The sequence below is a fragment of the Pongo abelii genome, chromosome 13, assembly GCF_028885655.2.
Source record: "Pongo abelii isolate AG06213 chromosome 13, NHGRI_mPonAbe1-v2.0_pri, whole genome shotgun sequence".
Taxonomy (NCBI): Eukaryota; Metazoa; Chordata; class Mammalia; order Primates; family Hominidae; genus Pongo; species Pongo abelii.
Window position 1 is genome coordinate 53,163,666 of NC_071998.2, and position 14,381 is coordinate 53,178,046.

Genomic DNA, 14,381 nt, shown 5'->3' on the forward strand with positions numbered 1-14,381 from the left:
TCTGACAGCTGCTCAACTTACTGGCATCTTCTGATCTTTTTAGAAAAAGTCTAAATATTTATTTTGGAATCTACCTCTTAATATGGCATTTGGCATAAAACACAGGTTTTTGCCAAACTGAAATTCTCATTTTTACATATGGCAACCTTATTGTTTATAATAAGATGTTACATGTATGCATAAGAATGGATGTAATTATGTTGTAATCTTTATTGGAAGATATATAATAAGATGCTGTTACCACAGCTTTTAAGCCTTTGAATAATACTACAACTTGGTTTGTATTCAATTATTTTTTATAAGTTATTGATAAAGGGGGACTTTTTTTCTTAAGGCAAAAAGAACTTCAAATTACTACTGATTTCCTCATTGAGATTCTTCCTAGACTGGACATTGAACATTTAACATATCCGTCAAGCAAGTTAAGGTTAAATGCCACTTGCCACAGCTTTCATTATGGCTGCTTTGTTTTAACAATGTTAGTTCATGTTTTGTTTTTACCTGAAACATCGATTTTCTTTTGGTTTAGAAGGTATTAATAATGTTTCTATTAAGTTAACAAAGACATAGATAAATATAAAATATTCTCATTTCGGATAAAAACAAAACAAAAACAGGTCTACATGACCTTTTGTGGTAGAACATGTAGAATAACTTTTTGGCAAATAAAAGTTTTGCAAATAAAAACAAAACTTTTCTATCATGTGAATATACTGTGCATAAATTAAAATGTCATTGGAAACTAAAACATAGTAGTAAACTGATTTGCTTCTCAGAGTTGGCCTAATTATTTCTCAAAAATAGGGAAGGCTCCAATAAATATGAAATTAAAACTGCAATAAGAATGATTTTGGATAATGTCATTGCCTTTGTGTTATACAATGTTTTGTGTGTCCAAATGAAATTTAATAACTTTATTATTGTATTAAGGGGAAAATTGTATTAAATAGTCTGGGGACCTTTACATAATTGCCCCTTTGGAAACTCAACAGATTGACAAATTACTGAGGTTAGTAATTTTGTGGCTGTTCTTAATATTTTTTAAACAAAGAAATTGAAGAATGAAAATACACAGGAAAGAGCTGATGTAACAGTTTTATAAATGTGTTTAGAATATGGTTCCTCCTACTATGTACAATTATTTCTAATATGCTAGCTTCCTTTTATGTTTTTTATTTTTATTTTTACTTTTATTTTTATTTTTTATTATACTTTAAATTCTGGGATACATGTGCAGAATGTGCAGGTTTGTTACATAGTGCCATGGTGGTTTGCTGCACCCATCAACACGTTATCCACATTAGGTATTTCTCCTAACACTATCCCTACCCTAGTCCCCCCACCCCATGACAGGCCCTGGTGTATGATGTTCCCCTCCCTGTGCCCATGTGTTCTCATTGTTCAACTCCCACATATGAGTGAGAACATGCGGTGTTTGGTTTTCTGTTCCTGTGTTAGTTTGCTAAGAATGATGGTTTCCAGCTTCATCCATGTCTCTGCAAAGGACATGAACTCATCCTTTTTTTATGGCTGCACAGTATTCCATTGTGTATATGTGCCACATTTTCTTTAGCCAGTCTATCATTGATGGGCATTTGGGTTGGTTCCAAATCTTTGCTATTGTGAACATTGCTGTAATAAACATATGTGTGCATGTGTCTTTATAGTAATTTATAATCCTTTGGGTATATAACCAGTAATGGGATTGCTGGGTCAAATGGTATTTCTAGTTCTAAATCCTTGAGGAATCACCACACTGTCTTCCACAATAGTTGAACTAATCTACACTCCCACCAACAGTGTAAACGTGTTCCTATTTCTCCACATCCTCTCCAGCATCTGTTGTTTCCTGACTTTTTAATGATCACCGTTCTAACTGGCATGAGATGGTATCTCATTGTGGTTTTGATTTGCCTTTCTCTAATGACCAGTGATGATGAGCATTTTTTCATATGTCTGTTGGCTGCATAAATGTCTTCTTTTGAGAAGTGTCTATTCGCCCACTTTTTGATGGAGTTCTTTTTTTCTTGTAAATTTAAGTTCTCTGTAAATTCTGGATATTAGCCTTCTTCAGATGAGTAGATTGCAAAAATTTTCTCCCATTCTGTAGGTGGTGTGTTCACTCTGATGATAGTTTCTTTTGCTGTGCAGAAGCTCTTTAGTTTAATGAGATCCAATTTGTCAATTTTGGCTTTTGTTGCTATTGCTTTTGGTGTTTTAGTCATGAAGTCCTTGCCCATGCCTATGTCCTGAATGGTATTGCCTAGGTTTTCTTCTAGGGTTTTTATGGCTTTAGGTCTTACATATAACTCTTTAATCCATCTTGAGTGAAGTTTTGTGTAAGGCGTAAGGAAGGGGTCCATTTTCAGTTTTCTGCATATGGCTAGCCAGTTTTCCCAACACCATTTATTGAATAGGGAATCCTTTCCCCATTGCTTGTTTTCGTCAGGTTTGTCAAAGATCAGATGGTTGTAGATGTGTGGTGTTATTTCTGAGGGCTCTGTTCTGTTCCATTGGTCTATATATCTGTTTTGTTATCTTTTTTTTTTTTTTGATGATATGTATGTTTTTATTATTATTATTATTATTATTATTATTATACTTTAGGCTCTATGGTACATGTGCGCAACGTGCAGGTAAGTTACATATGTATACATGTGCCATGCTGGTGCGCTGCACCCACCAACTCGTCATCTAGCATTAGGTATATCTCCCAATGCTATCCCTCCCCCCTCCCCCCACCCCACAACAGTCCCCGAAGTGTGATGTTCCCCTTCCTGTGTCCATGTGTTCTCATTGTTCAGTTCCCACCTATGAGTGAGAATATGCAGTGTTTGGTTTTTTGTTCTTGTGATAGTTTACTGAGAATGATGATTTCCAATTTCATCCATGTCCCTACAAAGGACATGAACTCATCATTTTTTATGGCTGCATAGTATTCCATGGTGTATATGTGCCACATTTTCTTAATCCAGTCTATCATTGTTGGACATTTGGGTTGGTTCCAAGTCTTTGCTATTGTGAATAATGCCGCAATAAACATACGTGTGCATGTGTCTTTATAGCAGCATGATTTATAGTCCTTTGGGTATATACCCAGTAATGGGATGGCTGGGTCAAATGGAATTTCTAGTTCTAGATCCCTGAGGAATCGCCACACTGACTTTGGTATCTTTATTTTTTAAAATTTCAACTTTTGTTTAGGGGGTGCAGGTTTATTATGTGTGACGCTGAAGTTTGGGGTATGAATGATTCCATCACCCAAATGGTGAGCATAGAACCCAATAGGTAGTTTTTCATCCCTTGCTCCCCTCCCCCCTACCCCTTCTAGTAGCCCCTGGTGTCTGTTGTTGCCATCTTTATGTCTATAGTTACCCAGTGCTTAGCTGCCACTTACAAGTGAGAACATGAGTTATTTGGCTTCCTGTTCCTTTGTTAATTCACTTAGGATAATGGCCTCCAGCTGCATCCATATGGCTGCAAAGGATATGATTTAATTCCTTTTTATGGCTGCATAGTATTCCATGATGGATATGTACCACGTTTTCTTTCGCCAATCCACCATTGATGGGCACCTAGGTTGATTCCATGTCTTTGCTATTGTGAATAGTGCTGCGATGAAAATATGAGTAGATACGTCTTTTTTGTCAAATTATTTATTTTCTTTTGGATATATACCCAGTAATGGGATTGCTGGGTCAAATGGTCATTCTGTTTTAAGTTCTTTGAGAAATCTCTAAACTGCTTTCCACAGTGACTGAATTAATTTACATTCCCACCAACAGTGTAAGCATTCCCTCTTCTCTGCAGCCTTGCCAGCATCTGTTATTTCTTATCTTTTTAATAGCCATTCTGACTGGTGTGAGATGGTATCTCATTGTAGTTTTGATTCGCATTTTTCTGATTATTGTTGTTGAACATTTTTTCACATGCATGTTGGCCAAGCGTATGTCTTCTTTTGAGAAGTGTCTGTTCATGTCCTTTGCCCACTTTTTAATGGGATTGTTTGGTTTTTGCTTATTGAGTTGTTTAAGTTCCTTATAGATTCTAGATACTAGACCTTTGTCAGATACATAATTTGCAAATATTTTCTCCCATTCTGTAAATTGTTTACTCTGTTGATAGTTTTGTTGTTGTTGTGCAGAAGCTCTTTAGTTTAATTAGGTAACATTTGTCAATTTTTGTTTTTGTTGTCATTGCTTTTGAGGACTTAGTCATAAATTCTTTGCCAAGACCAATGTCCAGAATGGTTTATTTCAGGTTTTATTCTAGGATTTTCATAGTTTAAGGTTTTCCACTTAAGTCTTTAATCCATTTTGAGTTAAGTTTTGTATATGGTGATAGGTAGGGGTCCATTTTCATTCTTCTGCATATAGCTAGCAAGTTATCCCAGCACCATTTATTAAATAGGGAATCCTTTCCCTGTTGCTTATTTTTCTCAACTTTGTTAAAGATCAGATGGTTGTAGGTATGTGGCTTTATTTATGAGTTCTCTATTCTTTTCCATTGGCATACGTTTCTGCTTTTGTACTAGTACCATGCTGTTTTGGTTATTATAGCCTTATAGTGTAAAGTCAGGTAGTGTGATGCCTCTGGCTTTGTTCTTTTTGCTTAGGATTGCTTTACCTATTTGGACTTTTTTTGGTTTCATATGAATTTTAGAAAAGTTTTTTTTCTAGTTCTGTGAAGAATGATGTTGGTAGTTTGATAGGAATAGCACTTAATCTGTATTTTGCTTTGGGCAGTATGGCCATTTTAACGATATTGATTCTTCCAATTCATGAGCATGGAATGTTCTTTCATTTGTTTGTGCTGTCTCTGATTTCTTTCATCCTAGGGGTGTGTGTGTGTGTGTGTGTGTGTATCTGTCTGTCTGTTGCAAATGGGATTGCATTCTTGATTTGGCTCTCAGCATGACCATTATTGTTGTGTAGAAATGCTACTAATTTTTGTTCATTGATTTTGTATCTTGAAACTTTACTGAAGTTGTTTATTAGGTCTGTTTATTAGGGCTAGGAGCCTCTTGGCAGAGTCTTTAGGTTTTCCTAATATAGAATCATATTCAGTGAGGAGGGATCATTTGACTTCTTTTTCCATTTGGATGCCTTTTATTTCTTTCTCTTGCCTGATTGCTCTGGCTAGGACTTCCAGTACTACACTGAATACCAGTGGTGAGAGGGGGCATCCTTGTTTTGTTCTAGTTTTCAAGGGGAATGCTTCTAGCTTTTTCATATTCAGTGATGTTGTCATAGGCTGTGAGTTTGTCATAGATGGCTCTTATTATTTTGAGATATGTTCCTTCAATGCCTAGTTTGTGGAGGGTCTTATGTGCTCTCTTTGAAATTAATTATGGTTCTCTAATTGTTAAACTAGCATCAGATAAGCCTGTAAAATCCTCAGAGTGTGAAGTTATAATCAGGGACATTTTGATTTCAAATTATTCTATAGAGCAGTATCAAAAGGTCCAGAGATAAGAAAATTATTATTATAAAAGGTCTACATTTCTTTTAAAATAGGATAAAGAATTTTGTATTTAGGATTTGAGTTAACAACCATTAAGAGAACTTGCTGTACATGTTCTGTTTTGCTTTTATTTGTTGTTTTTAGTGTCAGTAATTGGGAAGGAAGGTTGAAAATGAATGTACACATAGTTAAAGGATGCCAATTATTGGTAAATTAATAATTGCATTAATTCATTTATCCCTTTATGGTTATTGAAAAATTTGACAGTCAAATTTATTAATTTGATTTTTAAGATGTATGCAGATATAGACCTATGAATTTAAACATAATCTTATGAAATATAGAATAGTTAATAACATTTTAATTGATAATTAACATTACAGATCAAAATATCTTTCATTAGAATGTTTTGCTCATGGAGAGAGTCTGCATGGAACTTTTTCTCACTCTAGGCTTACAGTTTATCACAGATACACAATCTTGCTGATTTTCATAATTTATCTATGAAAGATGGACATGATTGCCTTTATTCTTAACAGTAAGGGAACAGACTCAGAATATAATATTTGTTCATGACTAGTTTTTTAAGTATACTTAAATTTGAGAGTAGTTTTAGGTTTTTAGAAAAGGCATATAGAATTCCTGAATACCCTACATTCATTGTGCCCTGCTGTTAACATCTTACCATTACCATGGCACATTTGCCACAACTAAGAAACTAACATTGACCCATTACTATTCAATACATCCCACATTCAGATTTCATTTGTTTGTCTCTAATGTTCTTTTTCTGTCCCAGAATCTCATCCAGGATGCCACATTACATTTAGTCTTCTTGTCTCTTTAGCTTCTTCATCCCTCACCCTGCCCTTTCATACTGTTTTCATTGGAAGCAAGTAACTAAGCAAAGCCCAAGATCAAGGGGTGGGAGTTAAGCTCCACTTCTTTGAAGAGGGAGGAGGAGTATCTACATAAATGAGTTGGAATTCTTCTGTACAGGATATTTGTCTCTTCTCAATTTATATTAGTATAGGCTCATGGATATTTATTTTGTACTTTAGGTTATAATCCAATACTGTGTTATTTATTTTGCTGATAAAATTGTTCCAGCTTTGGACATTAGGAGCTCTTTCAGATTGACTCCTGTGTCCCTTTGACATACTCCATCATCATTATTATTATTTTAGTATCTCTTGACTTTCTGGCACTATAAGATGCTGTAGGCTCCTCTTATACATTTCTTGCCCCAGTCCTAGGCCAGCTATTTCTCTGAGGAGCCCTGGTTTATTTATTTATTTTTTTTTGGAGAGTAGAAATCATGTCTGGGTGTTTCTGGGTGTTAGGTATGCTTGTTTGCAAGGGGTTGTTATTGCCTCTATGCCCTGTCAGTGGACAGAGCTGAGAAAATGTATGTACTTACACTAAGCCATGAATGCCTAATCTATGCATGCATATAGATATGCATATCTATAATTTCATCCTTGTCTATCTCTGTATCAAGCACTAAGCATGAGTTCAGACTGATGTCATTGGCTTTAATCCGTTACCACATGGTTCATTCTAGTCTTTTCCTCTTGCTTGTTTGTAATCTCCCTGTTTAATAATAAGAAACCTGGCTTCCACCATCTTCTGTCAATTTAGTTGTTGCTCATCTCTAGTAGACAATGTAAAGTAGTTTCAGAATTGTTAATCTGTAACTTGTGAGAGACAGTTTTACTCACTAAAGTACAGTGTTTATGTATAGTTCTTTGCCTTTAGTTTTACAGTTTTTAGTCAAAATACCATTTTCCAAAGATAAATCAGTTCTTTTCCCCCAACCCTTCATTGAGGTTGTGCCACACATTTGTAGTACAGTCAGATTATTTTGTCACAGTCCCCATTCCATCTTGTGCATTCCTTGCCCTTTTGGCTGATTTGTAAAATTTGTATGCACTAAGGTTCACTCTGTGCTGTAAAGTTTTATGAGTTTTGACAAATGCAGAGTGTCATGTATCCACCACGATAGTACCATACAGATTAACTCCATCACCCTGAAAGCCCCTCTGCTCACAATCTTTTGAGAGTTCCTGGGTAATCTCTATCAGACTGATATCTCAGGTTGATATTTCGTGGGAAAAAAACACGAGCTATGAGTCTTTCATTTCAGGCGATGGTTCTCAGTCCCGGCTGCACACAAGAACTATCTGGAAACCTTTAGAAAATATGGATGCCTGATTTTACCTCCAGATCCTGACTTAATTGATCCCACCTGGTTTAGTTGGTCTGGGGTGTATATCTGGGTACTAGACCTTTGAAAAGCTCCCCAGATGCTCATGTTGTGCAGCAAAGGTTTAGAACCACTCTGGACTCTTCTATTTCTTGTTTGCTGCCTTTTGATAAAAACACAAATAATTAATTGCTGTATTTACATCACTTTGGGGGATATGATGAATCAGTATGTAAGTTTTGTAAATAAGAAATGTAGCAAGGATGAATTTCACACACTAAATAATCTTGTGCAAAAACACATCTATTTTTAATCTCTAATTGAACTCAAAATGAACCTCAGTTTCTCTTGGTGACAGCAAATTTAATTTTGACAAGTCAAAGTTACTCAATTACTTCTAGTTCAAAACTCGGTTCTTTGGGAGAAAATAGTTGAATTTAGCTTTCCTCCTCCCCTTCTCCATTCATCTTTTCCCTGGTATGACCTAGGCTTGGGTCCAGGTGATCTCAGGTGGCACCAGCATCAGGGAAGGCACATCTAGCCAGATGCATTTGGGGATCCCCAGATAGAGAATTATGGCCCTGCTTCCTGTGGAGAATGTTGGGAGGGAGCAGGTACTGCAGAGCATAAATGGTTTCAGAGCAGACCTCACAGAGAGCACGCCTAAGAGAGGCCACTTCCGTCTCCCTCAGCGGCCAAGGGGTGTGAAGAAAGTCTGCAGGGTTCTCACATCAGCTGGAGAGGGCCAGAGAAGATAGCTGCAGATTGAGAGCAAGTGGCCTACCAGAGTCCAAAACCTTGGGCCAGGGGACCCCATAACACACACTTGGGAGTGAATATAAGCCAGTGGCTGAGTGGGGAAGGTCACTGGGTCCCAGAGGATCAGTAGCACCTGAGAATATGGCGATGATGGTTACGCCAGCCTGGAACATGGCCACATGCCCTTAGGGAACATCATGTGGTGCTGTCCAGGTTGATTGAACAGAAAACAAAGCAGAAAAGCACTCTCGGTTGCTGCTGATCCTCTGGGATCCAGTGGCCTTCCCCACCCAGCCACTGGCTTATGTTCACTCCCCAAGTGTCTGTTGTGGGGTCCCCTGGCTCTAGGTTTTGGACTCGTTGGTAGTCCCCCTGCTCTCAATCCATAGCTACCTTCTGTGCCCCTCTCCAGCTGATGTGAGAACCTTGCAGACTTCCTCCACACCCCTTGGCTGCTGAGGGAGATGGAAGTGGCCTCTCTTAGGTATGCTCTCTGCAAGGTCTGCCCTGAAACCACTTCTGCTCTGCTGTAGCTGCTCCCTCCCAGAATTCTCTGCAGGAAGCAAGGCCGCAAGTCTTCTCTGTTTAGGGATTCCCAAACCCATCTGAGACTTATGTCATATCTTCTGGTGATTTAACCTCCCAAATAGGCCAAGGAGCCAAGCCCCATCTTTACATCTAAACTATCATTCGCCCCTCCCAGCTACTCCCCTCAGTAGAAAGAGGGCATGGAGGGAAAACTAAATCACATTATTATTCCTTCCTCTCCTCTTCCTTGCATCATGAACTCCCTGTGTATTGCCCTCTAGCTTGGCTAATGACATGTAGTGCCAAGATTTTAGAATTAAAACATCAACCACAACAATGCCAACAACACTTTTCTCTGTCAAGAATATAACTCTCTTCAAATAATGGGCTTGGGTTTACAGACAGTTGCTTCTCCTGAGTATTTTCTAAAAATTCATTTAGAAATTCAGTTTTCTTCTGTGTTCTGAGCCATCTGCCTTCTGTTCAAAGCAGTGAAAGGCACTGAAAAAAGTGGTGAAGAACTTGAGGCGAGAAAAATGTGGCAAAAACAACACCCATCTACTATCATATTGTGGTGTGATATGGAGCAAATTAATACTCCAAATAAATTTCAATTTGGAGTGGATTTGGAAGGCAGATTTCCATGCAAGTAGAAATAAAGGCCAATAAGATGTATCTACATTTAAAGACCCATAGATCTTTCCACACATGCAATAGGAAAAGCTGGACATTTATTTGAGGCTTGGCTAAAGCTCCAGACCACAGGCAGTCAAGACCTCAGGGTATAAAAATGGAATATTGATATTTATTCTGTATTTATTCCAGGAAGATTTCACTGCCAAGGTGACAGTTGGTGAGAGCTGTCCAAAAGAACTTTAGTCAAAGTCTGTTGAGATTGTTTTGAAAAAACATGAATTAAAGCAATTGAAGAATGAATCCACTGGAAAAACAGATTATTAACTATTTGTTCAGATTCCAAAGATGAGTAACTTTACTTTGTCTTTTGTTTTGTCCTCAGCTGGAAAGGCAGCTCATCATGCAGAGTGAAATGAGGGAAAGACAAATGGCCATGCAGATCGCATGGTCTCGGGAATTCCTCAAATATTTTGGAACTTTTTTTGGCCTTGCAGCCATCTCTTTAACAGCTGGGTATGTTTGCTATTTAACATTTTCTTCAATCATTTACTTCTTTTTCTGTTTTCCATTACCATTTTATTATGAAGTTGGCCAGAATAAGACTTTGGTCCAAATAGTGTTCGTAAGCAAAGTAACCTATTAACCTTAGTCCTTGGGGGTAACTCTGTGAAAGCAAGGCAGTAACAGTTAATTTAGTGTCCTAGGTTGCTTCTGTCTTTTTCTCTACTTTATTAGTTAGAGAGAGCACCGACTTGACACCAAGAAGGGCTCTATATGTTTATCTCCACAATCCCTTAGTGGTAGATACCAATCCTTACTCATTTTAAAAACAAGGAACCTGAACTTCAAAGTCAAATAAAGATGAGCAAGTCACAGACCTTGCCCTTTGAGAACTGCAGAATCTGGTTAGGGCCATTGGGTAAGGAAATCCTATTTCCGTAGAATTATCAAATGTATTAAGTAACTTCTGAAGGAAAAGGCATTCTTCCAAAAAGCAGGTATTTTTTTTTCTTTAAGTATACAGATATGTATTTACAGGTTATTTTTTGATATTGGTTCTTCTTTTAATTCTTGAAACAGAGCGATTAAAAAAAAGAAGCCAGCCTTCCTGGTCCCGATTGTTCCATTAAGCTTTATCCTCACCTACCAGTATGACTTGGGCTATGGAACCCTTTTAGAAAGAATGAAAGGTAAGTCTTTGATAAACTAGAGTTTCTATTTGCTGATTTATTTTCTAGTTCAAGGATCCCTGCCTTAGGAACCTTTGACTTATAAAGATTCTGACAAGACTGTCTCTTTGAACCTCCAATGACCAACATTTCTGCTCCCTTTCACACAGTGGTGTCCTGGAGCTAGCTCATACCAGCTCACAAGAACCAATCGCTACATTTTCAGGGATTGTGTAAGCTGGTTGTTAAACATAGTCACTTAATGTATTAAAACTTTTATAAACTTGCAATAAATAAATTATAGCAAATAAATAATATTAAATTGTGTTTAAAACAAAGGTAATAAACAGAACTCATCTGTTTCTAAATATTTACTATTATCCATACTCTTTGGTTATTTATAGCTATTGTATCTATGTGATAGAAATGCAGATATAATACACAGACAAAACAAAATACAGCTACAGTCCAGTTTCAGTGACATCCCATTGGTAGCCTGAAGTTGGTCTTGGTGGGAATATTTACACAGTGGAAATCTGTGATTGTCAAATCAAGGCTTGACTTCTTATTTTGTTGATTGTCTAAACCAGGGGTTGAAAAATGATGGCCTGAGGCTGGCCACCTGTTTTCAAAAATAAAGTTTTATTGGAACACATCCACGCTCATTCATTTATGTATTGTCTGTGGCTGCCTTCCCATTACCATGACAGAGCCATCCTTGAAACAGAAACGTATGAGTCCACAAGCCTATAATATTTACTGTCTGGCCCTTTAAGACAGTTTGCCAACCTATGGTCTAGATTTTAAAAATTGATGAAGAAAATGCTAATAATGCAGATTAAGCTTAAAAGTGTGCTTTGTCTGTAACTATTACATTGTAAGTAGCATGAAAGTTAGTGAAATATTCTTCTAATATTGAAAAACTATTATCCAGTTCAACAAATATGTTGTTTACATCATTCTCAAATAAATGAAGTTCCAACATTTGTCTTGAAGGAAACAATTGTTTCACTTTTGTCCTACTCATTAGTGTAAATGAAAACACCAACCATCATCCACTATACTCTCTCATCAAGTGCAACATAGGCTGGCTACGGATTCAAGCATTCCATAAAAATCAATGAAAGCATTCTGTGAGAATCAATTTACTATGTGGAATTTTATGTACATTTTATTATGAAACATATTTTTATGTATAATGAACATGTATAACAAGTATAATAAACATATATATTATACATTTATATACATTTTATTTTCAGATAACTGGTTGGTAAATATTCACCAGCATACTGCTGCTGTCACAGAATCCTGATTTTTATTGCCCTGGAATTTGACACAGCTGGCACAGAAATTTAATAGGAAATTCTTGTGGGAATTTCCTGTTTAAAAAAAAGTCAAATTCATCAGAAAACTTATCACATTGGAAAATGTAGATTGTAGTTTTTTTTCCATGTTAATAGTGATGACCCTAAAATATACAATCCCTATTCGACTGAGTTTATCATCAGCCATTCTTTTAACACATGATGAGAATTTACCAACTGGAAGAAAGGCTCTTTCATGTGGAAAACATCTAGTCTGTCATCAATGGCCAACCTAATTACATATAATTTTATAATGAATTTTACTTGCTATTTGAGACAGAGGTAAAAAAAATAAGATATTTGCAGATGATTGAAATGCTCTTATAATTTGAAAACTATGGTCTGTTTTGTTGGGTTTGGAGTACAATTAATAGTGTGTTAAAAGAAGGCCAGGTGCAGTGGCTCACAACTGTAATCCCAGCACTTTGGGAGGCCAAGGCAGGCAGATCACTTGAGTTTGAGACCAGCCTGTCCAACATGGTGAAATCCTGTCTCTATGAAAAATACAAAAAATTAGCCGGTATACACCACCTGTAGTCCCAGCTACTCAGGAGGCTGAGGCACAAGAATCACTTGAACCCAGGAGACAGAGGCTGCAGTGAGCTGGGATTGCACCACTGCACTCCAGCCTAGGCGACAGAGCTAGACACTGTCTCAAAAAAAAAATGAAATAGTGTGTTAAAAGAGGAGTACTCACAGAAAGTGTTACCTTTTAATCCCAAGGGAGGCTTATGAAATGTAAACATGTACTGTAATACAATTTTTTAAAATGTGCTAAGTAGTCTTCAGCAATAAAACCTGGCAAATGTCACTGGGCCCAAGAAATTACTGCGTTGTGTAGCTCTTTGAAAGAGGAATTGTTTATAAAGATTTGTATATATGTATATTTGTATGTATACAGACTAAAGAACATTTAATATTATTTTAAGTGTTTACAAGTAATGTCAGGTTGAAGATTAGCTTTTCTGAAAAATTAGAATTTGTAGTAAACTTTACTTTCTCTCTTGTCATTTATATTAAAGGACAATGGGAAAGACTATATGTGATTTCTCTACCCATATCCCTCCAAACAGAATTAATACTAATCCTGACTTTGGTTCAAGGGAAAAAAGTGCTTATCTTGATGTTCTTTCTCTTCTACATGTCAAAAATACCATCTGCAGCTCCTGATTTATTTACAGGTGTTCAGAATTCATCACTGTGTTTCCTCTGGAAAGTATATTACTTCTCCTGAGGAAAATGTTTAAGTGTGAGATTGGGGATATGGCTCATACGGTGTTAGAGCCTGTCAAGGAATATAGCAATCAGGCTTTGTCACAAATTGCTGATGACCCCTTTGTCACCTTGTGTATTTCTGTACTTTATTTAAGGTGAAGCTGAGGACATACTGGAAACAGAAAAGAGTAAATTGCAGCTGCCAAGAGGAATGATCACTTTTGAAAGCATTGAAAAAGCCAGAAAGGAACAGAGTAGATTCTTCATAGACAAATGAAATCATGTTTACCAATCAAATCTCAAAGCACAGAATTATTGACTTGAATCACGGTTTTTACAGTTTTTTAAATGCTCAAGATTTTGATATTATAGATTTTATTTTAAAATATTAAAATGCAAGATAGTTTTGAGCTATTTTAAAATAAAATTTATAACATTCAACACAAAATCATGGAGGTGCTCTAAATAACTTATAGATTTCCTCTCTTTGTGTGCATTACCAATATCTAAGTGTAAAATTAATAAATTGTTTTGAATTCCTGGAAGCAAATGCCCAGCTGCTCTCACTTCTCTGCCACACATACTTTCCATACCACATTCCACTTCCACAGATGCTGCTGTATTTTGGATTTGTCAATTATGTCCTGCCCCTACATGACAGAAAACAGTATTGTTTGACTAACATATATACTGCATTTACTATGACTGGCACTGTTCTGAGTGTTTTGTACAAATTCTTGTAATCATCCCAATTATTTTATGAAGCAGGAATCATTTTATAAATGTGGAAGCTGAAGCACAGATAAGCAGCTTGAACAAAGGCAGAAGCATGCAAGCCAAATCCAAGAAGTTGCTGCAGGTCATCCAGTTGGGCTGGGCCAAAGCCATACTTGGCCAGGGCTTGGATTTGAACAAGTGTGGCTCCAGTGGCTGTGCTCTAAAAGGCTTTGACAAGGCCTTAACTGATGCTTAACCTGCAAAGAAAAGCTATAAAAGGGAAAAGGTAACAACATTCAAATAATGACTCAGGGCATAGTT

At 36.8% G+C, this 14,381-nt stretch overlaps 1 protein-coding gene across 6 annotated transcripts in view; it reads left to right on the plus strand.

Moving 5' to 3' along the window:
• Positions 1–13,893, plus strand: part of PLGRKT (plasminogen receptor with a C-terminal lysine) — a 278,175-nt gene extending 264,282 nt beyond the window's left edge. For all 6 annotated transcript variants that reach the window (XM_024251969.3, XM_063714005.1, XM_063714004.1 and 3 more), the window contains 3 exons: positions 9,975–10,105; positions 10,673–10,782; positions 13,499–13,893. In XM_024251969.3, coding sequence (XP_024107737.1) covers positions 9,975–10,105; positions 10,673–10,782; positions 13,499–13,620 — 363 coding nt within the window. In that variant the 3' untranslated portion in view covers positions 13,621–13,893. The remainder of the gene's footprint in view (positions 1–9,974; positions 10,106–10,672; positions 10,783–13,498) is intronic.
• The last annotated feature ends 488 nt before the right edge of the window (positions 13,894–14,381 follow it).